Source organism: Penicillium arizonense, assembly GCF_001773325.1.
Source record: "Penicillium arizonense strain CBS 141311 chromosome Unknown PENARI_contig008, whole genome shotgun sequence".
Lineage (NCBI taxonomy): Eukaryota > Fungi > Ascomycota > Eurotiomycetes > Eurotiales > Aspergillaceae > Penicillium > Penicillium arizonense.
This window is the reverse complement of record NW_019173285.1, coordinates 7,332-32,870: the sequence shown is the minus strand read 5'-3', so window position 1 is coordinate 32,870 and position 25,539 is coordinate 7,332. Positions and strand designations below refer to the sequence as shown.

General features: G+C 50.8%; 7 protein-coding genes across 7 annotated transcripts; 3 read left to right on the top strand and 4 right to left on the bottom strand.

The window, feature by feature from the left end:
* Positions 1–395: 395 nt before the first annotated feature.
* On the bottom strand, positions 396–3,367 carry PENARI_c008G03032 (SANT/Myb-like DNA-binding domain-containing protein; the record flags this gene model as incomplete). Its single annotated transcript, XM_022631372.1, has 8 exons — positions 396–401; positions 508–581; positions 1,839–2,548; positions 2,612–2,712; positions 2,771–2,838; positions 2,933–2,976; positions 3,064–3,238; positions 3,298–3,367. 8 exons carry the CDS (start codon positions 3,365–3,367, stop codon positions 396–398), a joined length of 1,248 nt encoding a protein of 415 aa, XP_022488878.1.
* Positions 3,368–5,392: 2,025 nt separating this feature from the next.
* On the bottom strand, positions 5,393–7,240 carry tpcA (O-methyltransferase tpcA; the record flags this gene model as incomplete). The annotated part of the gene is made up of 7 exons (XM_022631507.1): positions 5,393–5,446; positions 5,510–5,813; positions 5,882–6,092; positions 6,155–6,211; positions 6,272–6,597; positions 6,653–6,779; positions 6,853–7,240. 7 exons carry the CDS (start codon positions 7,238–7,240, stop codon positions 5,393–5,395), a joined length of 1,467 nt encoding a protein of 488 aa, XP_022488451.1.
* Positions 7,241–7,458: 218 nt separating this feature from the next.
* On the bottom strand, positions 7,459–10,085 carry PENARI_c008G01697 (uncharacterized protein; the record flags this gene model as incomplete). Its single annotated transcript, XM_022631324.1, has 7 exons — positions 7,459–8,488; positions 8,550–8,616; positions 8,679–8,881; positions 8,958–9,534; positions 9,616–9,681; positions 9,731–9,935; positions 10,005–10,085. 7 exons carry the CDS (start codon positions 10,083–10,085, stop codon positions 7,459–7,461), a joined length of 2,229 nt encoding a protein of 742 aa, XP_022488766.1.
* A 440-nt stretch (positions 10,086–10,525) lies between these two features.
* PENARI_c008G08895 (uncharacterized protein) lies at positions 10,526–16,851 on the bottom strand (the record flags this gene model as incomplete). The annotated part of the gene is made up of 8 exons (XM_022631564.1): positions 10,526–10,588; positions 10,645–11,087; positions 11,147–13,911; positions 13,970–14,889; positions 14,952–15,269; positions 15,320–15,504; positions 15,554–15,887; positions 15,946–16,851. 8 exons carry the CDS (start codon positions 16,849–16,851, stop codon positions 10,526–10,528), a joined length of 5,934 nt encoding a protein of 1,977 aa, XP_022488529.1.
* Positions 16,852–17,634: 783 nt separating this feature from the next.
* On the top strand, positions 17,635–21,581 carry PENARI_c008G00190 (uncharacterized protein; the record flags this gene model as incomplete). The annotated part of the gene is made up of 5 exons (XM_022631268.1): positions 17,635–18,012; positions 18,060–18,458; positions 18,517–20,526; positions 20,577–20,815; positions 21,578–21,581. The coding sequence occupies 5 exons, from the start codon at positions 17,635–17,637 to the stop codon at positions 21,579–21,581; spliced, it is 3,030 nt and encodes a 1,009-aa protein (XP_022488861.1).
* Positions 21,582–22,206: 625 nt separating this feature from the next.
* PENARI_c008G07388 (alpha/beta fold hydrolase) lies at positions 22,207–23,334 on the top strand (the record flags this gene model as incomplete). The annotated part of the gene is made up of 1 exon (XM_022631509.1): positions 22,207–23,334. One exon carries the CDS (start codon positions 22,207–22,209, stop codon positions 23,332–23,334), a length of 1,128 nt encoding a protein of 375 aa, XP_022488808.1.
* A 572-nt stretch (positions 23,335–23,906) lies between these two features.
* PENARI_c008G01978 (SDR family oxidoreductase) lies at positions 23,907–24,816 on the top strand (the record flags this gene model as incomplete). The annotated part of the gene is made up of 2 exons (XM_022631337.1): positions 23,907–24,199; positions 24,252–24,816. The coding sequence occupies 2 exons, from the start codon at positions 23,907–23,909 to the stop codon at positions 24,814–24,816; spliced, it is 858 nt and encodes a 285-aa protein (XP_022488879.1).
* Between the last annotated feature and the right edge of the window lie 723 nt (positions 24,817–25,539).

Below are 25,539 nucleotides of genomic sequence, written 5' to 3'. Positions count from 1 at the left end.
CTTCTAGACAGAAACCTACAACAAGTCATTCATTCTGCTGGGACTAAACGACTTCCTATACCACGTACATCTCCTCTCTCAACATCGCCTACGTGGTGGCAGGATCATATACAATATAGGAATGTGCATATCTATATCTATATCTGTAAAATATCTTCAACTTGTTTCAATAAAGAGAGCTAGAATCAGCCATAATGGCTTATGAGCCGTAGTAAATAACCTGGATGAACTTCCCTTCCGCTATCATTTCTTCTCTCAAAAAAAGGAAAAAGGAAAAGATGAGTGGCTCATGATATGCACTGAAGTAAACAACTTTCCGTATCAATTACAAGGCCACGCCAGTCAAACCATCATCCACAGCATTGGCCGCACTTGGCGATCCTCTGTCTATGTCGTCAGCTCTTGGAATAGTTAGTTAATTAACTAACTAACATAATTCACAAGTGAATGGACTACCCACCCACGACCGCATCGCGCGGGTCCACCCTAACTAATTCAACCACTCACCATGCCACCCCAACGTTCTTGATCTTCGCGAAACTCCTCGAACAAGAAGATAGGATCTTCCTTCTTATCAAAGACTGTCAAAATTCAGAAATCAGAATCTATTCAGGAAGCAGAAGGCAGACTTGTGCATTTGCCAACAATGCGCGCCGCCGTAACGGCGTGTCGAATCTCCAGGAAACGCATCTAAATAGTCCTAAATTGACCAAAGTGTCCAGACAAATCAGCACGCCTCACCGAAAAGTAAGTATTATGATAACATAGGGAACAGGGGAGGTAGGCGCCCTGATTAGGATAGATATAGTTTCATATGTAAAGAAGCGTTCATTAGGTTGTTAATTTGATTTGATTCTTGATGGGTGCGGGTGGTTGATCCACTCGCTAGAGGATTGCGTAATTGGACCCAGCGTACAATGGGCTTCTGCCGACACCAAGATACGCCGGTCCCCGCCGGGCTAGGCATTCATTTGGGATCGCAGGATATCCGTACGCAGTAGTACTGAGGGAACCAATTGAGAAGATTGAGTGGCAAAAAAAATTATCTAGGAGATCGCTGTTGAGAGCGTCTCATAGCCTCTGGGGCTAGTGTTGGCATGTTACGACGCGGTGTTCCGAAGTGACCGGATTTACCATACAAAAATATATGGAGTAGGTAGACGCTGAATCGGCCTGTCCTTAGTGGTAAAATACAACCTCTCAGATCGACAATTCATCAGGATGCTCCCCTCCGCTGGATGGGAAGGTGAGATCGGCAGAGGAAGTGTATGCGCAACAGAAGAGTCTTAGGAAGGTTTGGCGACGCGTCCTGGAGGGTTGCAATGCAGATGATCCTGGTGGCTTGGACTTATGAGAGGAGTAAATGAAGCGGTTTAACCGAGGTGGTTGGAAGGACTTGGCAGTGGTGTGTGCCACTGTTGCACATAATGGCGCGCAGTGGTTACTTGTTTCTTGCTGATGGCTTGGGCATCTATTCTACTTTGGGTGTCGAGGTTACAGCGAAATATAGCTCGAATGACGGGAGGTAGTCACGGTGTGGATTTCACATGATCAAGGTTGTTAACTCGAGTTTTAATCCCATAGTTGGTTAAATAACCTGATCCTGGCTAGGTCTTTCAGCATGGGATTTTCAGCATGAACCTGACGAGGATCTGCATCTGCTCCACTTACCCTGGTGACATAACACATGAGAGACAATCTGTATAGTTTCACAGTAATAAAGTAGCGTGTCAATAAAAGTAGAAAGGTATGGCAATTTTAGGAACATGCCAAGAATGCGTTTGCTTCATCTATATCTCTATAGCCTCATTCCCGCGCCAAATGAAACCGAGATTTACTGAGAAATGCGATCTGCATCAAGGACTCGACCGTACTATGGTCTGCTTCCTCGACGGTGAGGATGACCTTGCTACTTTGAGAATTCCGACGCGCCATGTCGGTGCCCTGGAGAGGCATGATAGCTGGTTGGTGCGACCCGACTTCTGCCAATTCCAGACCCCCCGGGTCCAAGAATCTAGACATGTCGGTGTGCGCTGGGTAAAGAAGACCGGGATAGACCCCATCCTTGGCAACCTCAGACCCGTTACAGCCAAAACTCTGGTGAACATCGGGGAAGACAGTGGTTAGGTCGGGCAGGGTGCCGTTGAAGTAGTGTCCTGGATACTCGGTGTCCCCGACCGAGGGAATCGTTGGGTCCCACGCGTGGCCAGAGACCCCGGCTGAAAAGTTGTCCCATGGCGGCGCATCTAACCCTGCATACGCAGAAATCTCATCTGGAGTCGCGAGCGTGGAATTAGAATTGGGGACGCTCTGGTCCCCTGGGGAGTTGCGTGGACCCCATCGGCTGCTTTCTTCGTCTGAGCCTGCCTCCTCTTCCTCCTCATAGCTGCTCTCGTCGTCCATGCAGTCCATTTCTTCGTTCTCGTCACCTGGTGATGAGTCGGTCGGATGTGCAGTTTCCTTGGCTGCTGTGTGGTCCTGGTGTTGTCTGACTTTCTTGCTTCTGCTGTTTCTTAACTTGCTCTCTCGTCTGCTGAGGATGGTGTATCTGTTGTTGGCCATGGCCCGTTAGTCGGTTTCAATGCCTCTTCCTTGGTACAGGACGACTCACTGATTTTTGATGGAGTTACGGGATCGGGAAGGAAAATGCTCCATCTGGATTTCCTTCCACCTTCTTCCTTTCACGGCCGCAACTTCCACTAGGCGACCGTTCTGTCCGCTGTTTTAGTGAGAGTCCGATTCCTGGCCCCCAAGAAGAAGCCAAACGTACCTCCTCCTCCGTCCATTCGCTACGGTCCAGCTGTGGATCCAGGAATTGCTTCCATCTCTTGGCACACTCTGCCACAACTTTGAGTAAGTAACTCTCTCACGGTGGTGGTTGATCCAGGTAAGGAGGCTGCTTGATCACACAGAAGACAGAGATAGCACGTACGATCTGCGCTGCGCTTTGTCACGATCTCCGCCACTGCCGTCCATCTGCATTTTACGTGAGCAGATATCCTTCACGGCATAAAGGTTTGCCCCTGCATAATAACGAATGAGCACAAGGGCTGCAGGGCTTACGTTTCTCCATGCGTCTGTACTGCTCGAGTCAACAGTATGTCCTCCTCTTCGGTCCAATAGCCTTTATTAAAGACCCCCGACAGGGCATTGTGCCACCGTTTCCGGCAGTCTTTGTTCGTGCGACCTGAAATCTTGTCCGCAATCACCCTCCAGTCTTTTACTTTCCCCTCGGCTACTATAGACAATGAAATCCCGTCAGTAAATGAAAGGCCAGACCGGTTGAATTCTGCTTACATTGAGTATGGACCTCTCGGGATAGCAGGTTGTCTTCGTCTGGCGTCCATTTACGAGCGGCTCGGGGCATTTTTATGGAAAGGTAATCACCAAAGACGAGGCAGGTAAGTAGAGAAGAAGAAGACCAAGAGTCAAAGCGCACCAACTTTTAAATGGCGAGCGTCTGACAGATCAAACTTAAACGAGGCTTATTTCTATGCAGAATTAAACTCAAGCCTGATACTAAAAAGCGTTCCCGGTTACTAAGAATGGAATTTTCAGACTTGCAGCATCTAGAGGCAGAGATTTTAGGGCTAGATACAAGAGTGCCTAGACCCGTGTCCTCTCGGGGAAAGATCAGCCAACTGCAACATCGTATTCGGGCTAAGCGTTACCTCCTGCATATACGAGAACAGGATGTCGACCAGTGTATATCGCAACCTCAAGGCTCATTTGGACCATGAGCAAGCTTTAGGGTTCTACTACGGGGTGGGGTAAACATTTAGTAAGCAGGGGTTTAAGGGTCTACCCCCGGTACTAGCGGGGAGGCTTATCGTCAAATTTTATCTCAGGTTCTGCGAGCTGGAGCCTCATCATCCCCAATCCGCCAATCCTGCCGCGACGACCACCGAATCAATTGATGTCTATGGCGCTGACAAAGTAGTCTGAGAATGACATGCGGAAGCAGCCGTGTTGAGCGGATGCATGTAGTCTTTGCCGTGCCTTTTTCTGATCTACCGAAATGCGTATTGGCTAGACACAGGTGTGCAGAGTAGTACTCGGGGGTACTCCGCCGGAGCTCGTGTTGACTGCAGACTGATCTACACACCAGGGTTCGGGGGGCGAAGTTTGTCGATCCTCGTATTCATATCAACCTCGGCTTCCAATGAAGACCGTGGAATAGACGGTCGTTCGGTTCGATTCCACCGCACGCCGCATTCCATTGTATCGGTCAACTCCGATGCAAGAATACCCCTTCGGGTGAGGGTTTCCTTTGCGTGTTCTTGGCAATCCACCCCGTTACTTGGCATGTTTCATGCAGAGAAAAGGCCATGTGTCAACAGCCATCCCGTGCCGATATTGAGAAATAGGAGTAAGTGAAGGTGGCGCCGCGCCGCATGATAACCTTCTGCCTGCAATCCAACCCCTTTGAAATACGATCGACCGGGACGGGACGGCTGCCTGGGCCAGCCACCCAAACGGCTTCCTGGGCCTTGGGTGGATAATCTGTGATTGGCGATGCTGCGGGGTTCTATTATCTGTTTGGGCTGTTGAAGACGGCCCGGACATTTTACTTATCAGGGGTGGTGTGAGGAAGTCTCGCCGAAGTAAGAAGTTTTACCTCTTGTTTTCCCGTCATGCGTGGCAGATCTACGGCATGGAGATGCCATGATGCGATAGGAGTCAGATATTGTTCACATGGAGGGCCATGTTACAGAGCATACTGGCAAGTCCTTGCGTACGAGTGGAGACTTTGGTACCACTAATCACATCCAGCAACCTTCCGCACACTTGATTGTGCAACCAGTCTTATAACGGGGAACAGCAACCCGTCATGCATCTTTATAAGATTCCTGAGCTACACCATATCTAAAGTCGCTCAGCCATCCATGTCAGGAGACTAGATATAAGATGGGATTATGTCTCTCAGGTGTTAAGATATGCACTAAAGTCTGGGACCAGGTCGCTGGGAGCTTTTGGTTATCATACCGATCGGGTTATTCACGTAGCCAAAGATGAATTTTGGAACTCGTCTTCTAAAAGAGTGCGTCGAAACACAAAGGCTATGCGCATATCTGGTTCTACCAAGACGAGACCAGTTCGCACGGGTGTTAGATAGGAAATATAGAAATGACAGGGGCCTATAACGAGGAGGCGACAAGCCTTGTTCGACTTGCCAGTCGCCGCTAACTTATAGAATAACCATTTCACTGGGACGGAGAACCGTTCCATTAACAGCGTGCCATAGCGAATTAAACAAATCAATCAAGAGATAGATAGATTACTAGTGGTCGAAAACAGTGACTGACTGATCAACTACACCTTACGAATATTTGTTCAGAACGAGAGGCTTAATAGGAGCGCAAGCTCGAAGGTCCACAATACCTGCAAAAACTCAAGAACTAACACTGACGACGACAGATAACAATTGGTCAACGAAAGGCCATAGCTAATGAGACCTATTCAGTCCGTTCTCTGCCCCGTCGGGCAAACTACACTCCACCAACGATACCTGGCTTCGACAATCATAAATCCGAGTCATCACCAGCCCCGACCGCTCGATAATATTCTGGAATTCAGCTGGAGTTCTCTCAATGCCATTGATAATGCTCATCATGGCAATGTCCCTCTGATGACTGTACCGGGTGAAATATCCATAGTTGGCCGGGAGGGGCTCCGGCGCCGATGCAATCCGCCCCGCAAACCCAGCCGTAGTATTCATGACCTGGTCGCAGATGAGGATCCGGGAGTCGCGCGTCATAGCTTCTTTGATAGCCGAGAGAATCTGGATGCAGTAGTCATCCGACCAATCGTGCCTAGACACATCTCTTCAGTACCAGGATTGTGGACAGGCTATAGGGATATCCAGACCGTGGAGACTTACAAGATATACCGAAGCCAGTAGATATCGGCCCCAATCACTGGATTGGGATTGAAGAAGTTATGCTCGAGAAATTTGACCCGGCCGTTGCTGAGGGCTTGTGGGTTTTCCTGCGGCCAGATCTCGCGCTGGGCTTGAGCGAGCGCAGGCGCGCGGTCCTGCACGATGAAGTTGAGGTCCGGGTAAATCTTGGACAGCTGAAGGCAGAATCCACCTGGCGTTTGGTTTAGGTCTGTTTTTAATAGCATTTGGGAGAAGGAGAATGTGAAGGCATACCAACTCCGCCGCCAACATCGACAACCTGTGCTTTGCCTAGTGACGCCCAGGGGAAGTCTGCTCTGACAGTCAATATATGTCTCGGCTCTGTGCCTGAAACGGTGTATTGTGGCATACCAAATAAATGCGCAACCCCAAATACGCGCCCACCACCAAGCATAGCGAGACCGAATATATCGAGCTCGGGTCGACGGATGGACTCCCCTGTATTTTCGCCCTGGAGGATGGCCGTAACGTCTGGCCCAAAAGGCCCAGGGTAGGCCCCAGATCCGCCGTTATGGAGCTCTGCGGCCGTCGTGCCCTCTTCAAGCCAGTTCCACCGCTCCTTGGTTGTTCCAATGGCCTTTTGCCAGGCTGTTTCTTTGACCGAGTACGAAGACCCTATCTCGGGGTCCAGAAGAGCGTGGGGAAGAGCGTCCGAGGCGCTATAAAGATCCCACCCACTGTTCAGGGAAATTAGCATCGTCAGTGCAACCTTCTGCATGGTGAAGCACATACAACATAGCAATATAAGCTCGTAAAGGCTCATTATGGGCCAGACCGGCCGAGATGGCATTATTTCGAAAGACCCCATCCTCCACCTCCTGGAAGATGTGAATTGAGCAGAGACAGCGCATGATACGACCTGTAATTGAACGGGGCCACCATGAGCAACCGCATTCACATCCCCGGCCATTTTCCGCAAATCAAGAACATACCGAGCTTCCTCGTCTCGATCCCCACGCTCATGGCGATGCGCTCCATCGACACGCCCTTGTCGCCGTTCTCCTCCAAGATATCCGGAATTCGAAGTACGGCTGCAATGTGCAAGCATCTCGCCTCATTATACTGCGATGAGACTTCTAGAAGTCGGCTGCTGGGGGACGAGACTAACTCAACGAATTTTCCCGACGCGGCGATGAGGGTGCGTTGCGCTTCGAAGAGCTCGCGGCTGGGTAGGCTTGCTTCGCTTTCATCTGCCGGCCCACCCTGTTTGCGGGAGGAAGAGGCAGGAAGCTTCGCCCACTCTCCAATAATGCGCTGAACGCTATCGCGGGTGAGGTCAACAAGCTCGAGGAGCTGGTGAACGTCGCTGAGGGTAGGCATCGTGCTGTCCTAGGGGTCTCTGGCTGCTGGGATTGGTTGATAAAGGGTTCTTACTGCGAGATAAGCTTGGCGGTTGGTGAATGTTCTATATATACCTTACTAGGGCAGGGCGGACGCTGTTCTTTGGACCCGCGTACAATGTGGCCCTCTGTCCTTTACTCCGGTTTTCAATAAGAGCAGATTCTATTCGACGTAGACGAGTTGTAGGTAGACCATCTCTATGCTAGTAAAAATGTCGAGAAGTAAGATCCCAATTTCTCAGCGTCGCCCGGTGTAGCACTGATCCCAACCCACAGATCCGGTCGAATTACTACAACCGCTCCTGTGCGATGGTTGACACCCCAGGTACTATGCGCGTCCTCGTCAGGCGCGCGGTCATCCGCCAACACAATGGCCTTATCCCGCAGTGCGGCCAGATCCTCATCAACTGATAAACTCTCCTTAATCTCAAACGGCATGCCCTTGGCTACGAGGACGATGTTGAACGTATCTGGACCGCCAAACCGCGCGTAAAACTCACTAGTAGCCTTCCCCGACGATATTTCTTCTGAAAAGATCTTCAGATGCTGCCGGACCGGGCCGAGAAGATTCGACCCAAATACGACCAGATGAAATCGACCATCCCCAGGTAGTTTGTCATACAGATACCCCATGTGGCTATCATCAATACACAGGCGGGGATTCGGCGCCCGCATCCCATTCTTCACCTTCACTGGCGGGGCCCGCTGAGCCCCATCCACGTCATTGGTGAGGTTCATGCAAGGATTCAAGCAGCTGATGCCGTACGCCGCATCCACCCCGAGAAGAAACTGACCATGACGTGTGAAAAAATCGAACAGGAAAGCCTTCGCCTCGTCACGCGTAAACGCTGCGGTGCCATTCTGCTGGTCCTTAGGATCCGACTCGATTGAGATGGCCTCGCTGGACGACGCAGGCGGTTTACGCACGGCATCATGCACCCTATTCACCCCATTCGCCTTATGTGTCTCTAATTCCTCGATACCCAGGTCTGCACCGAGGTAGTGCAGACGTGCGGTTGGGACTTGCGAGCTGCAGACAAGGCGCAGATACTTGCCGGAGATTTCGATGATGTTGGCGGCGTGGAGACGGCGCTCGCGGTCGTAGGTGGGGAGGAGCTTGCTGGGGTCGGCCTTGCCTTTAGCGCAGAGGCCCAGTTTCCAACCGATGTTGGCGGCGTCCAGGATGGAGGCGTTGAGGCCGAAGGCGCCCATGACGCTGTGGACGTGTCTATTTCATTATCACCAATGTTAGGGAGCGGTTGGCGTTGTATGAGGAAGATAAAACGCACGCAGCATCTCCGACTAAATGGATGCGTTGGTCATCGGAGGAGAAAGATCGAGCGACGCGCTCGCTGACTGGGCGGGTGTTAGGGCTACCGTCTCTTGCGTTTCCAAGTAAGCCGAGAGGAGGGACGTACTCTTCCACACAGCAAACCAACTTAGCGGCGCCGCAAAGGACAGTTTATACGGAGCGAAGATGCGATTCGCCTGCTCTAGGACTTCTTCGGGAGTGATCGAGTGAACGTCCACCTGGCCACCGGACTCCGCGAAGGAGGGGTCGCTTGCTTGTCGGGAGGCCGCCAGGGATCCCGTTTGAGAAATGTCCAACTGGGTATACAGCCTTCCCGCAAGACCCGTCAGTGCTCGTACATCCTACGCGAGGGGACATGCAGCGGGAGAGGGCATGGACCACTTACCGAATATACCCATTCTCTCTCGGGATAATCACACACCCGCCATGCTCCGTACTGATGACCGACCCAAAGATCCACGCATGCGGATAATCCGTCTCAAACACACAGTCCATGATACCCCAGTAGATATCCGTACTGATGCCATCGAACGGAATCTGCAGCTTCTGCCGAATTGCACTCGATGCCCCATCGCTCCCGATCAGGAACTTCGCCTGCACCTCCGTCTCCCTCCCTTCTTCATCCGCTAACATGCAGTGAATTGGATAAGGAGAGGGGTCATCCACAGTGTACTCCTTCAGCGTAGTGGCGCGCTCTACGAGCACCTTATGCCGCAGGAGATCACGCACAAAGATCCGCTCAATCTGGCCCTGCGTGATGATGTGCAGGCCGCGGTAGCGGGACTCAGACTGGTGCGAGCGGCCGTGGTGGAGGAGCTGGCCATTGTGATAGATGGCGGTGCGTTCGATCAGGGGACCTTCTTCGTGCACTTCCGTGGCGAGGCCCCATGTTGACAGGGTCTCGAGGAAGCGGGGTTGGACGCCGTCGGCACGGCCAGCTGTCAGAGGAGAGGTGTTCTTGTCTTGGTGTTGGTTAGTTTCTGTAGATGCAGGACTCCGAAAGATGGCGATAAAGGAAAGAAAGAAAGAGTTGATAAACAAACCGATAATCCGAAATGAAAGACCCTGTCGAAGACAGCTCAACGCGACTTCCAGTCCACTGGGTCCAGCTACGCCTGTTAGCCTGACCACATACGAGCCCGGCCTTGCCAAACGTACCTCCACAAATCAAGACATCGACCTTATCCGGCGGGTTCCACCAAGCAGGTACCCCGTGCGGCGAGGCGGTGCCATCATGAAGCGTCGGCCACACGCGAAGGACATTGAACCCCAGACCATTATGGCTGGTAGACGTGAGGATTTCGACTGAGGGCGGGACCTCGTACTGCGGTCCGGCGGCATCGCCTGTCTCGTCTGTGGGGTACTGTGGACCAATTTCTTCCTGTTAGTTCCGCTTTTGATAGAACTTTGGGCGTTGTGACCCTGTATCTACCTCTGGGAGCGTCCAGTGAGGATCTTCTGCTGGTTGGCGGAAGCCGTTCTCATGAGTGTGAGGGAGGATGGAGTGAGCCATTGTATGTTTGGAAAGCCAGAACAGATTTGAGTTATGAGTTAGCCTGCGTCTGTTGAATTGGATTTTGCGGCAGATGTGGTGCTCATAAATAAGGCTTGTCTGTAGTTGAGGGTGCTGGTGGAAGGGAATGTCGATAAGAAGGCTCCGACGCTGGGGCGGGTGTGCTGGTGTACGCCGGTCCTATGACCGGCTTGGATTTGGCTTGCTATAGGTGCCCGAGTCCGTATTGAGGATTTACTTGGATATTATCTGATGAATAGGCAATTAATAGGGCTTGGAGGCATTGGTTTACAAGGGTAGGTGCAACACTACTGGTATTTGACTGGAAAAAGTGCTGTGATGGAGTTTAATCACGTAAATTCAGAAAACAACGAAAGAGACATGGCGTTTATCTGGAGCCTGTCACTATGCACACGGTGATTCTCTCTCAGTATCCAATTTCAAACACAACTCCTCGTCACCTTCTCATACGCAACTTGTAACTTCTCTGAGACAATCCTGACCTAAGTTCCGGTTTTAGCTTTCGACATGTACCCTATGACAGGAATGGGTTTCTTACATATTTATCGTCAAATGGTTCAAAGTGATTTCCCGGTACCTCATAGACAGCCAGAGAACGGCAGAGGAGGGCCTCCCATTGGCGAAGCGCCAAAGCCCTATCCTGTCGACTTTCAAGCCATGGGTACGAGACACCGCAAAGACGGGTCGTGTCGAGGACCTGCTCACTGTGCAGCATCACGTACTTTCTTGCGGGTGGAATGGATTGTTCCATTCTGTAATCTGCGAGAAACTGTGCGTGGCTTTGAAATTGAACGGATATAGTGTTCAATGTAGAGTGGGGCAGTGGTTTGGGACCCAGAATGTAATCGACAACCTCTCGGGGCAGGGGCTTATGATTCAACGGACACGGAGAATCAATGAGAATAACGGCTACTGTAGTATACCCCATTTTGTCTATCTGCTGCGCAACTTCATGGGCGAGTACGCCGCCGAAAGACCAGCCTGTCCACATTAGTACGTTTTTCACATATGGCCAGTTTTGTAAAGCGACGGAAACATACCGCCGAGAACCACCTGCTCTGCTTTGACTACCGATGGAATCGAAGCAGCATACCGACTGGCCATATCTTTCAGGTCCCTTGCCCAATGCGGCCGAGCTGTGAACTCCGGGTTGCGGACGCCAAACACGTTGCACCCCAACCTGGGAAGATTTTTGTACTTTTCGATCAGACCACTGCCGTCATGAAACAGGATCAGCGGAGGATGGTTGTCTGGCCCTGTCTGCAAATGCACGATAAAATGCTCTTCTACCGGCTCGGGTGAGCGTGTTTTGCTTGCGGCTTTCTCAATCAGATCTGCAGAACCTTCGGTGCTGGGTGAACTGATTTCTGCTGCGAGCTTTACCGCAAGCTCGCTGATAGTCAACGCGGGAGATAACATTTTCTGCGCCAGTGCCTTGCCAAATTCCTTTTGCAAGCCTTCTTGGAATTCAATCGCCATTAAAGAATCCATTCCAAGCGATTCAAGTGCCATGTCTTGACGGACATCCGAAAGGTTGAAGCCACAAGTCTCCGCCACCAACTGCATGAGGAGATCGGTGACATCGTTCGGAGTGGCGGGTACCTCTGTGTAGGGGGTGGGACTGCGTGACGCGGTGATCGGGGAAGTATAGTCGCCGTTGTCGGAGCTGCTCTTGCTGGATTCTTCGGACACTCCGGATGGGTCACCACACATGTCGACTATATAGTTTTGGATCTCCTGGACTGTTTCCAATGTCATCAAGCCGTCAGTATCCAGGTGACGAAACTGACCCTTGAGAGAGTGGGAGAGCTCTATTTGCATGAGCGAGTCAATCCCCAAGTCAGCCAATCGCTTGGCAGGAATAATCGACTCCCTCGGCTGTTCACATAGCCTGGAAATCAGGCTGACCACCGTAGTCATTGGATCCAAGACGCTACGCACTGAAGGGCGCGTGGCCTTCGTCGACGCCTTGGTACGAGGTACGGCTGGCCGCCGCGTATCGCCGGTGGAACTCTGATCGGTCTGCCGGGACAGGTGACTAGCGAACGACCTGAGATTCAGGCGCTTAAAGTGCATGCCCTCAATGCTAGCAACAGCTGTTCCGTCGAGCGTCGTTGCAATAGCCTCACCGATACGTTCCCCATCCCCGCATTCCAACAGGCTGCAGTAGATATGAAAAGTGTCATGCGGGTTGATGGTGGTATATAGCACAACCGTGGACTCGATCTTACTGCAAATAAAGGCATCGGTTGGTTTGGCTTGGCTGTTGGCAACGAACCCGGCCGCATGTAACATGGTGTCCATGAAAACCGGAGACACAATACCTCCAATGAGAGTGCTCGCTGGTACCTCAAACGTGCCGTAACCATCCAGATCGGCCTCAGAGACGTTCAGTTCCTTGATGGATTGATATGGCTCCGAGTAGGCGACTACCCGAGGAAATATAGTGTTGTAAATGACATTGCGGTGCAGGATATTTGTCTGGCTCTGGTTTCTTTGCAAAAGCTTCGTCTGCCTTTTGGCGTATGCTGCCTTCCGCGCAAGGTATGATTTCGCGTCCGATGAGGACATCCATGCTGTTTGGCCGGAACAGAGGACCGTTTCAGAATCACAATTGGATGCTGTAGCCGACACAAAGTTGAATCTTCCTCCATTACTTTGAGACTGAGCGACCGTTTTCTCCAATGTCAAAAGGACAGTGGAAGACTTTCTCTCTGGCGAATATACTAGGGGATGTCCAAAAGTGATATCACTGACCAAAGCCACCTGATCCTGAGCAGATCCAGCCTCATAGTGCATGGCTTCCAGAACCATTTCATGGTATACTGAGGCCGGACATAGCGGAAAGCCGTCGACCGAATGGCCTTCAATGTACTTGGACAGGGCATCTAGACTCGTACTGAACGTCGACATTCCTTTCTCGAAGTCTGAACTCGCCACATCTTGCAATAAATGAAAACTAGGCGGTGTTCGTGTTTGAGCGGCGAGGGACACTCTTTCCTTGAAGTCGGGTTCCTTGAATGGGACGCACAGAGAATGCGTTTGGAATGGGTAGTCTGGAAGATCCACAATAAGCGCGTCCGTGCCATCGAAAACACTGCGCCATTGAATCGAATCAGACCGCAGGCTCAGTTGCTGCAGGGCATGGCTTAGGCTGATCCAGGGATCTTGGCCCTTTGCAATGGAAGGCAGGAAAATGGCGCCCTGTCCGGTGAATCTGGTTCGGACCATGGGCAATGTAATCGGACTGGGGCCAACTTCGATAAAAGTGGCGGTCCGGATTTCATCTCGTTGGAAGAGAGAATCGATAAGCTCTGCGAAACGCACTTTTTCTCTTGTTTGCTGAACGGGGTAGCTGGGTTTAAGATCGCCTTCTTCGATAAGGCGCCCATGGAAACAAGACCCCAAAGGAATCCTTGGAGTGGAGAAACAGAGGCCTTCGCATCTGGCCTCTAACTCTGGCAGCATTGTATCCAGCGCAGATGAATGAAAGCCGAGAGGGACATCAAGTCGCTTACAGCGAATTCCTTTCTCTTTGATCAGCCGGGCCAATTGGTCTATTTGATCGACCGGTCCCGAGACAACGGAATCCGTTACACTATTATCGCATGCAACTGTGAGTTGAGCCAGTTCCGAGTCTGCAATGAGGTGTTCAATAGATAAGGCCGACGTATTGCACGCAAGCATAGTAGACTCCCCAACTTGACACATCGATGCCATCAGTTGTGCACGTCGCATAACGAGCAATAAAGCATCTTGCAGCGACAAGGCTCCGCTAATGACCATAGCTGCGTATTCTCCAAGGCTGGCGAATTGTTAGATCTTTCTGGAAATGACGTATGAATCCCAGAACGTTTGCTTACCTATGGCCAATAACAACATCAGGTTGGATATTCCATGATATCCATAGGGATGCGAGGGCGTATTCCAGCACAAAACATGCGACCTGTGACCACAGCACCCAATCCGTGGCAGAGGCGGGGCTGAAGGAGCCGTCCAGTACCTTGCTTGGTATGACATCTACAATCCCATTTCGCTGAAGCACGCAGTCGCATTCCTGAACCTTATCCTTAAAGGCTGGTGCAGTAAGCATGAGCTGCTGGCCCATTCCTGAATAAAAGCTGCCTTGTCCAGAGAAGACAAAAACAATCGGGCGCTTTTCTCCATAGTTGACCAAGGGTCTGTCAAGCGTTCTATGCCGTTGAAGCTGGTCGGCAAGGTCTGCTATCGTTTCTCCGATAATTGAGAGAACGTGTCGATGTTTTTGCCGCCGAGCTGTCGCCGTGTAGCAAATGTTTTGAATAGCAATCTCATTGCCCCGAAGAAGCTCGGAGTACCGATCAATAAGCTCGTGGAGCGCATGGGCATTTCTTGCAGACAAAATCAGATTATATGCTGCTCTATGGGAACAGTTTTGATCCTTGCGGCGTGATGTTATGCGGTATTCCTCAATGATTAACGCAGCGTTTGAACCTGCTGCACCAAAATTATTCAGCAAGGCACGCCGCGGCAGGTTAGGCCCAATGCGATTCCACTGGCAAACTGTAGTAGGAATTCGGATGTTGTGAGCAGCCAGAGCCTGTAACTTCGGGTTCAGTGTGTTGAATCCGACCTGCGGTGGGATTTTCGCATACTTCAGCATCATTAGCAGCTTTGCTAAACCCGCAGTTCCCGATGCTGCCTCGGCGTGGCCAATGTTGCCCTTGACTGAGGTTAAGTAGACTGGGCTGAGAGAACCACCAAAAGTTGATACAATGCTGGAGGTCTCGACTGCATCCCCGGCCTTCTCAGAGGTCAGCATCATCAATCTTTCGAACAAATTGGGAAATGAAATGAAAGTTATACCTGGGTTCCCGTCCCATGAGCTTCAATTACACTTATTGACTTTGCATCAATCTTCCCGCGAGAAAGGAGTCTCTGGAAAAGCTGCTTCTGGGTGAAACCATGAGGGTGAGTGATGGACGAGGAGTTGCCGCTCTGATTTATCTCCGCTTGTTTGATGACTCCGTAGATTCGATCACTTTCACGGACTGCGTCTGAAAGCCGCTTGATCACGAATAACCCACACCCTTCGGCGCGGCAGTACCCATCGGCTGACACATCAAAGGGCTTGCACTGGCCAGTCGGGCTCAAGAAGTGGGCTCGTGAAAGACCAAGATACATCTATATGATCAGTACCTCCTGTCTTTTGAACAAAAATCACTGTGGCTTACATCTGGACTGGTAATGGCGTTCACGCCACCGGCCAATGCGGTAGTGCAATCACCTTGGGCTAGAGCCCGACAGGCCATCACCACAGACACTAGCGAAGAAGAGCAGGCCGTATCAATAACAATGGATGGTCCGCTCCAGCCATACGTGTAGGATATCTTCCCGCTCAGGAAGGCGCGCAGGGTCCCTAGCTCTATTAGTAACATTATCGTTGCCTACCAGAAAAGGAACCGTACCTGTCGAATAATACACATCAATATGTCGGCTTAAATTTTGCACATAGTCGTCAGTGGCAACCCCAATATAGCACCCCATGGTCTCAGGATTGAAGGAAGGTGCTCCATTGGGCACATATCCTGCATCATCCATTGCATGGACTGCCCCCTGGAGGAGGAGTTTCTGTTGTGGGTCCATTGACTTAGCCTCTCGAGGCGAAATGCCGAAATACTCATGATCAAACTGAAACGGGTCGCTGAGAAAGTTGCCATGGCTTGCTTTCATCTCACGGGGTGGTCTACAATTGGGCTTTTCGCTTTTGTAGTCGTGCACTTGAAACCTGGTGCCTGGTATCTATCGACATCGTCAGTTAGCCGGCCTCGGACACCCGAATGGAGTAGGGGGAACATACTTCTTGCACTGCATTTAAGCCATCCTCTATCAATTTCCAGAACGCATCTTTGCCAGCTCCCAGGGGGAAATTAACGGACATTCCAACAATAGCAAACCCGTCAACTTGAGATATATTGGTGCCTTGAATAGCTCCTGGGATGTCTACCCAGCCTGTTCTTGTAGGTCGAGATACATCCCTGCATACCGATGCGAGCAAGGCGTTTGACCCAGGCCCCACAGTCACTATCTCCCAGTCTTTATCTGAAGAGGTTATATGATTGACAGCCGAGAGCCAGGTGCTGTAAAGATCGGCGGTGTCAACCATGATGAGGCGAAGGGTATATTCCAGAGGCGAGGTGGATGCAAGGATTGCTGCATCTACCAAAGATGCGCCTTGGCAAGACCAGATCGGCCTTTTCATGGCTGTTGATGGTGGAAACGAAATATCTCTCCGCTTAACATCTTCAAGCACCTTCTTTAGTGCATCCATTCCCTTGTCCCCTCCATGGTACAAGGCATAAACATGCACCGGCTCCGCAGTGGAAGATGTAGAAACATGTTGGGATCGAAATGCCTCCAATGCATGGCCTGGGCCGACAAGACTGAAAGAAGTTTTGCCAAATCTCGATGCCACCCGGATCTGGGACAATTCGGGAACGGTGCGATTGAAACTCTGCACGTCTCTCCCTATTGTCTCCTTGTCCATTCCAGATACAGATAAAGCCCAGGGCTGGGGTTGCCAGTCCTCTCTTGAAATCTGCTGGCTCAACTCCGCAGCGCGGTACCCTATCCAATATGCAAGACGAACCGCTTCTCCACTGAGTCTAATATATTCTTCCACGGTGTGGCTGCACGCTAAGACCATTGTGGGAAGCATTCCAGAGCAGAATCCAGTAGGTATGGCTTGCTTGAGTCTTTCGAGCATGGTGTCATTCTGAAAATATCCAACCAATTGGTTCACGCAGAGACACACCCCCTGTAAGATTGGGTTATCGGAATGTGGAGGAGGCACGGTCAATAAGAGCTCGGGACTGGTTGGGACATCAAAGCTCGCCCATGCTGGGGTAGGCTCCCGTGATTGAGTCCATATAGCCTCTCGTAGAAACGCGGCGTGACAAGTTGACAGTAAAAGGGAAACTGCAGGAGACTCGTTCTGCGCGTCTGTCCATGAAACCGGCGTCGACGATGATAGTGACCGACTCCCCTGTCCCCCAAAGAATATAATTCGTTTGGGATCCATGAAAACGTCTGTATTCACAGGTACCTGCGAGTGTAGTCTTCCGACTCGGAAAAAACAACCGGGTGCTTGTCTCAAACACAGTAAGAAAATAAATTTAGAATACACTGCTCATCACCTTGCCGCACAAGCTTTATGGAAATACCCCTCCAAGATGGAGGTTTCTGCAACAGGTTCCACCGTTGAGATGTTAGGGACCGGCGTACTTTGTCTGCCCATAGACATGGACCCCTCACAACCAACACCTGATAATGGTAAAACGGCCTTATGAGCCAAGTCTTTTAGTAGAGCCCGGTGTATAGGCAATAAATCTACGTACGCGGTGCCAGGTCTGATGTTCCGGGGTCTCAAGTTCGGGCCGCAGTTTGCCAGGGCACGACTAATACCCGCAGCACATAACTCACACAGTCCCCCATCACATCCGGGACGATATCAGGCACATCTTTGCAGTCGAGCTAAGTCTACTACACCATGGCAATAGATAAATTAGATTCAGAATTCTTGCGTCCTTTTTTGCAAGTCTCCAGGGACCCGGTCACAGATTTATCTGCGATCCAAAGTCTTCCGGATCTAATCGATTTCGACGCGGATCACAACCCAGACCATGTGTTTGCCTTGCAAGAAGTACGGCAGGGAGGAAAGTATGTCAACCTGACTCCTGTCACCTTCAGTGAGCTTAAGCTCGCAGCCACAACCTGCGCACATCTTATCCGTAAGCGTTTGCCAGGAGGGCCACCCAAAGCTACAGGCGGGGATGAATCCGAAACCCGACGACCAGTTGCATTATTTCTTGAGAGCGATATTAATCTATTCGTCCATCTTGCGGCTTTATTGTACTTGAATATTCCTGTGAGTGACTCCCGCTCAGTTCAATGCCGTCGATGCTGACATTATAGGTTCTCGTGCTCTCCATCCGTCTTAACCCAGTGGCCATCTCACACCTCCTGGAATCAACATCGGCCTGCGCTATCATTGTATCACAGAGAAGCCAAGGGACAGTAGATAAGGCATTCGAAGTCCTCCCATGGGAGCAGCAAAAGGATTTGCACTTGGTACAATGCTCTCCGTACCAACAGCTGTGCCGGCTCGCGTCAGAAGTGTCTTCAGAGGTCCTGGAACGTCGAATACCCTCAGATAAAGAGACGGCAATTATACTTCACTCGTCTGGCACGACAGGAGTTCCGAAGCCTATTTTCTTAGCACATCGATACTTGCTGGGATATGCAGCATGCCATCGCCTGGAGCCAAATCAATGTCTCGGCAAACGGAGCGTATCCACACTTCCGATGTACCATGTATGTATTTGCTCGCTTTTTTGCATGCGCATGTTGTACTGACCTTGATTATGGCAAGGGCTTTGGCTTACTTGGGCCATGTATCAGCTTGGCAACTGGGAACACATGTTGCTTGCCGTCAGCCTCCGTCATTCCGTCCGCCAGCTCAATAGCCGAATTGATTGAGGAGTCTGCGAGCTGCTCTTTAATGACAGTCCCAAGCATTCTCGAAGAAGCCAAGAACAATTCAAATCTGATGCGAGCATTGATAGGATTGGACTTCGTGGCCGTAGGAGGCGGTGCAATTAAGCCCGCCATTGGTGAGCTCCTGGTCTCCAATGGAGTCACGTTGCTTAACCACTACGGCGCCACAGAAATCGGGGCCATTGCCCCGATCTTCGTGCCTGGGAATGACTATGACTGGCATTATCTGCGCATTCGTAACGACATGGGTCTTGAGATCAAGGAAGTCGAGGAGAAGGATGAAAATGGTGTCCCGTTCTACCAGTTGGTCGGCCATCCTTTTGGTTGGGATCGCCCTTTTGTACTCCAAGACCTTTTGCGACGGCGACCAGGATCTGCGCATATTGAAGTGGCAATTCTGGGCCGCAATGATGACCTTTTGGTCCTGTCCACCGGAGAGAAAGTTCTCCCCAATCGGTTTGAGATCACGCTTAGCAGGCAAGAAGGGGTGAAGACAGCTGTCGTATTCGGACAGAACCGCGAAGAAGTTGGAGTTCTGATAGAGCCAGAAGTACCTCTTGAGAATGATGGCGTGGAAACTCTCGTGGAGCGGATCTGGAAGATAGTGCAGCAGGAAAACATTTCCTTGGACCGCCATGCGCGTATCGCATCCAAGAGCATGATCCTGGTCAAAACCTCAGAAAAGGTGTTGCCAAGGTCGGATAAGGGATCTGTCATGCGTCGTGAGACATACGATCTCTTTGCACAGGAGATTGAAGAAGCCTATACTACTTCTAACACCCAGGACTCGTTTTCTTTCACCCTGGAAAATAATCCCGACCAAATCATCGACAGCTTGCGTGTCATGGTCCAGACTTGTGTGCAGGACCGGGGGTTGCCCGTTGCCAACTGGGCAGATTCGGATGACTGGTTTGAACTGGGCATGGATTCCCTGGAAGCAACGCGTTTGGCTCGTATGCTGAGCCATGTGTCTAACAAAGACTCATTTCCGGTACTGACCTCCAGAAAAATACAGCCTTCTTTCGTCTACCAGCATCCGAGCTTCAATACACTGTCCGAGCGATTATTAGCAGGTGCTGGCAGCGACGAAACAAATGGTGCGTCGTTGGACACGAAATTAAATCAGATGCTTGATCTAGCATCGAAGTACACTCCTGCCTGTTCTGCGGGTTGGATTGTGCTACTCACAGGCGCAACAGGTCATCTTGGGGTACATCTATTGGATCAGCTGTTGCGCAACGTGAATGTATCACAGATTATCTGTCTCAGTCGGTCGCATCAAGGACTGGACCCCAGGAATCGGCAACAACAAGCCAACAGTGCGCGTGGGATCACTCTCTCAGAATCCGCATGGACAAAAATCAGGTTCTTGTCGTCAAACCAACTACATCAGCCTGAGTTGGGCTTACCACATAAGGAATATCGTCACCTAGTGCGAACAGTAACCCACGTCATCCATAGTGCGTGGCCAATGGACTTCCAAAGGAGTCTTTTGTCATTCGAGCCCCAGATCCAGACAGTGCGAAGGCTAGTCGACCTTTGCGCAGACTGTCATCGGAAGCAACGCCTTTCGTCTCCTCCCCGATTGCTATTCACGTCCTCCATTGCGATTAGCGCGCGCTGCGCAAGTCGGAGAAAAATACCAGAAGCGCCAATCCTAGACCCCTCAGCCACGGCAGATATGGGCTACGCTCAGGCCAAGTGGGTATGTGAACGGATCCTAATTGAAGCAGCCAAGACGCGGCGCGATCTCCTGCAACCAAGCATCGTACGCCTGGGTCAGTTGACCGGGAGCACGCACTCGGGGATTTGGAACTCCAACGAGCACTTTCCAGCAATTCTCAAGGCATCCCAGCTTATCGGGGCCTTGCCAGAATTGGACGGGGTGAGTAACATGAGCATATATAGAAATGAGCAAAACTGACGCCCTTGCAGTCCTTCTCGTGGATCCCGATTGACACAGCTGCGAAATCTATTGTGGAGATCCTCTCGTCACAGTCGGAAGGCCCTCTCCAGAATATCATATATCACATTGAGAACCCGATCCGTCAAGCTTGGAAACCCCTGCTGCCCATTCTTGCCAGCAAATTGAGGTTGGAGACGCCACTGCCCGTCTCATTCGGGACTTGGCTTGAGCGCGCATCGTCGATGGCGTGTACTGAGGCAAACTTGAAGTTCGTTCATCATCTTCTACCCTTCCTTCAGGCAGAATTCCAAGTTCTTTCCAGCGGAGGGGTAGTATTGGATACCACGCGAGCGCGACGCGTTTCGCGCTCGTTGCGTGCCTGCAATGGATTGAGCATCGAATTACTGGATCTTTACCTGGAGTCATGGAGGAGGGAAAAATTTCTGCAATAAGAATTATGGAGTTAATTTGCCCTTATGGATGTTCTGTCGCCAATCTGTGCCAAAGGTTAGTATTGACGTCTTGTACTCTGCGGCGGCATTGGTGGCACACCAGCCATATTGAAGTGCTTCCGGAACCTAAATGTGTCTACCTACGCGGCCACATCATTTGGTTTTGCACAATGACGAGGTGATGAATGCGAAGATCAAGCGGGTCTGCCGCACTGAGAGAAGAACTTTTCTGGCAATTGATGAGCAGTATATCTAAAGTCCAAGCTCGTCTGGGTGGATGTTGCTTCCAGATTAGGGAGTCTTATGACTTCAGCACCGAACTCAATACTTACAGATTGTGATGCGCGTTTTCTTTTCATTTTGCTCTTTCATTTTCTGCGTCGCTATCTATCTTCCGATCTAAATGTTGAGTACTCAGATTCCTGAAAAATATGTCACGACGATGTTTGTTGAAACCATGAGCTGGGCCGAACCGCGTAACCACTACTGGTTTTTGTGGTGGAGCTCTAGTATTCTAACATCAAAAATATTGAGTAATGCGTTAGATAATTCCTTATACCGAAAGCCTACACGTGTAGTTAGGTCTTTCTTCGATATTTATAGATAATTTTCAATCACCTCCGAGGCATTGAGCGAAGGAATCAGACCTTCCTATTCGTCGGCAATTCTCTAGGAAAACATTACACTACGTAACCCAAAGGTAACGTTGATATCCACATACTCTCAGTAACGATAAATTTAGATTTGCAGCAGGTACGAACCAAAAAAAAGGGGGCATATTGCAATCTGGAACCGGCTGACGTTCGTGCATCCAGTCTAGGATAAGGAGTCAACCAAGTGTCTGACCGGAACCCGGTCCGCTGGATATGTACATTACCCTTTCTCTCGTTGTACGCGGGGTCTCGAACCATGATTTGACGTCCGGTTAATAGACCTCTAAGAAGGTATCAAAGGGACAATACGAGGTAAATGCACCTAAGGAGACCAAGTGAGTGCCACACTGGTTTGAGTTTGATTCTTCCCCATTGGTACTCTGCCCCAGTGATGATAGTTTTCAAGGCGACATAGTATATAAGGAGGGCCTTGGTATTTAAAGACCCAAGTCTGGAGCTTTGGATAAAGTACTTCTCGATCAGGTTATTCTATTCCTTTATCGAGGGTTTACGTGCACCGTCTCCGAGTGGGCAGACGTTACAAGATGCACGTTATGTCGAGGAGCCTTCTCTCTTTCCTCCTCCTCTCTTCCCCGTTATCCTTGATTGGGCCATCCGTTGCCCACCCTGCCGAGGTTCGCCCACAGGACAGTTTCCAGCATGAGTCCGGCCACAGCTGCACCAACTTGGTGATTCCGTTCAATGTGACCGAGAACTCGGACGGTCACTTCGAAGACGACAACTACAGCATCGAGGTTCTCCATAACTTCATGGACTTCCGCGATTTCAGGACGGCGACCTACCACATCTCGGGTATCTACTGCACGCCACCGGCGCAAGCCACCAACAAGCAGGACACCATCCAAATGCTCGTCCACGGCGCTACATTCAGCAAGATCATGTGGGACTGGCCGTGGCAGCCGGAGAAGTACTCCTGGACCCGCCGCATGCACGCCGAGGGCTATCCCACTCTGGCCTTCGACCTGATCGGGTCCGGCAACTCGTCGCATCCCCACCCCCTGTACGAAGTTCAGACGCAGTTGATCGTCGAGCAGGTCCACCATATCATCAAGCTGCTGAAGGCGGGGCAGATTGGCGGCATGAAGTATGACAAGGTGGCCTACATCGGGTTTAGCATTGCATCTATTGCAGGGGTGTCGCTGGCCTACCAGGTTCCTGACGCCATCGACGCGTTGGTGCTCCATGGCTTCACTTGGGATATCCAGGATCTGTACCCTGCATTCCTGAGCGGATTGCAGGTGGCCGCCAATGGGCTCGAGAAGCCCGAGTGGAAGAAGTACGCGGCCGAGTACACGACGCAGATGAACCCGGCTGGTCGGCAAGCGGCCGTGTTCTATGGGGACTTCGACCCGGAAATCGTGCCGGTGGACTTTTACCTGAGGGACCTCGACACCCTCGGCCTGTCTATTTCCCTAGCGTACCATCTGGTGACGCCGAACTTGTACAAAGGCCCTGTGATGCTCGCCAATGGCGACCAGGATGCGACCTTCTGCGGGCGTTCATGTGGGTCCGCTCCGTATGCGCTGTACGACCGGTTCCCAAATGCCACAGATCATGACATCAAGGTCTATCCTCAGGCGGGACATGGCATCCATCTGCATAACCATGCCCAGCAGTTGATGGATGATACTCTGGCATTCTTGAAGCGAAATGGATTCTGAGGATCGTGGGACCGGGATGGCCGGGGATAACTCGCCTTCTATTGTCTCCATACATTATTTGAAGTAGGGGTAAATACTTGGTAGCTGTGTGACAAGTATGAGTTAAAAGTGGAGTTGATTGTGACAGAGTTATTATAATATCTGCAACTAGTCGAATTAATCATAAGACACCGGATCATGCACCAGATAAGGTAGCTAAGACGAGAGGTAATGTACGGTTGTGACCGAATGCACCAGCAAGGTTAATCGGGCCGCTTCCTCATGTTTCCCGACCCCTGCCTGGGACCGGCGTACACCAGAGACAAACCCTGTGGGCCCATGATTGGCGATCTCGTCCTCGGTGGCTGCGGGCTGAACCCTTCACTTACGCCCAGACCGTAATTATCGCCGCCCAGACGTTCTTTGTTTGCAACGTGAGGCAAGGTTGCGTTCTTATTAATTTATTCGGATTGCCCCGCGCTCTATCGAGAAGCCCGAGATTCTCAACTCGGCGTGCCCCTTGAATTCCTCAATTACCTGAGCTCTGCGACTGAGTCTTCAACCTATAAAGATACTTGACTTGCGACAATACAATGGCACCTCTTGTCTGGTTTATCACTGGTGGCTCCTCAGGCTTCGGCTACTACCTGGCCCTCCATGCGTTGGCTGCAGGCCACCAGGTCGTTGCGTCTGTGCGCAGCAGAATAAAATCCGCCGACGCTATCCAGGCAATTGAGTCAAAGGGTGGAAAGGTCATCGACCTCGATGTGAGCAAAGGAAACACCATCCCTGACGCCGTCAAGCAAGCAGAGAGCTTCTATGGCGGCATCGATGTCTTAGTCAACAATGCGGGCTATTCACTGTTGGGAGCGGTGGAGGATATGCGGTGAGATGCAGAAGCGAATTCTAATCTGGCTTGTATCTAATGGCCAACGCAGAGACGACGAGACCTACCTCCAGTTCGAGACGAACTTTTTCGGTCCCCTGAGACTCATTCGCGCTGCCCTCCCCTCTATGCGTGCTCGTCGCAGTGGGACGATAGTGAACATCACCAGCATTGCCGGACAGGATGGACTCCCGTCCTGTGGCTTGTATGCCGGCAGCAAGTTCGCGCTTGAGGGTCTTTCGGAGTCACTTGCGCGAGAGCTTGCACCGTTCGGTATCTCTTTGCTGGTGGTGGAGCCAGGGGCGTTCAAGACGAACTTCCTCGCAGCAGCTACCAAGAACGAAACCGGACTGTCTGAGCCCTATATTGGGGGGCCAGTGGACGTTGCGCTGAGCAAGTTTGACACCATGCAGGGAACACAGCGGGGAGATCCTTTGAAGGGTGTGGCCAGGGTGTTCGAGGTTGTGACGGGAGAAGGACAAGCCGGATCACTGAAAGGAAAGATTCTGAGATTACCACTTGGCTCCGACTGTGTGGAAAGAATTGAGGCGAAGCTGAAAAGTCTCTCACATGACGTTGAGGCCTCACGTGAGGTGGCCTTGAGCACAGACTACTAGGAAGTATCAGGCTTAGTTACGGAACCTTTCTTCCTTCCGCGATCAGAATAGAAGGCCTAATAGTGTAACGGGCTAATACCTATTTGATAACTATAAATTCCGAGGACACAGTACGCACTATTTCCTTTGGTTTTCTATAACATACAGTAATGTTCGAAATCCGGGAGCTGTTATAGGTAAGAGAGCAGCATCGTGTCCAATTGAGGTATTGAGACCTATGTAGTAGTAATCATTATAAAAGGTCCTTTCTTGATCATCAGGCATGATGCATCTCTTTTATCCTAGGACGAATGTCATGGCCTAGTCTGGATCTCTGAGTAAGTGCTCCCAAGACCAAAGGAACTTGTTCCATGGCATTGGTACAGGGCTGCATGAACCAAGTATCTAAATGCCATAATATCCCCTACATTAGGCGGCCGTGAATTGACTCGCAACCTAGGTGTCTGGCTATATCGTTCAAATAAATCGATGAAGTGGATTGAATAACTAGCAATATACGGAGCTAAATTGAACGATCGAAAATAGTTATGCACAAACCAGATCAAACAGTCCATAAAGAAAGTGATGATAGTATGTACATGAAAATTGTTGACATGATGTTTTGGTATAATTCCGGGAATTCCTGGCAGCTGACTACTAGGACGATCTTTCAGTCGAGCGTCGATTCAATGGAACTATGCATCAAAATGACCTCTATATTGCTGCTTAAATGGGCTTCAATCT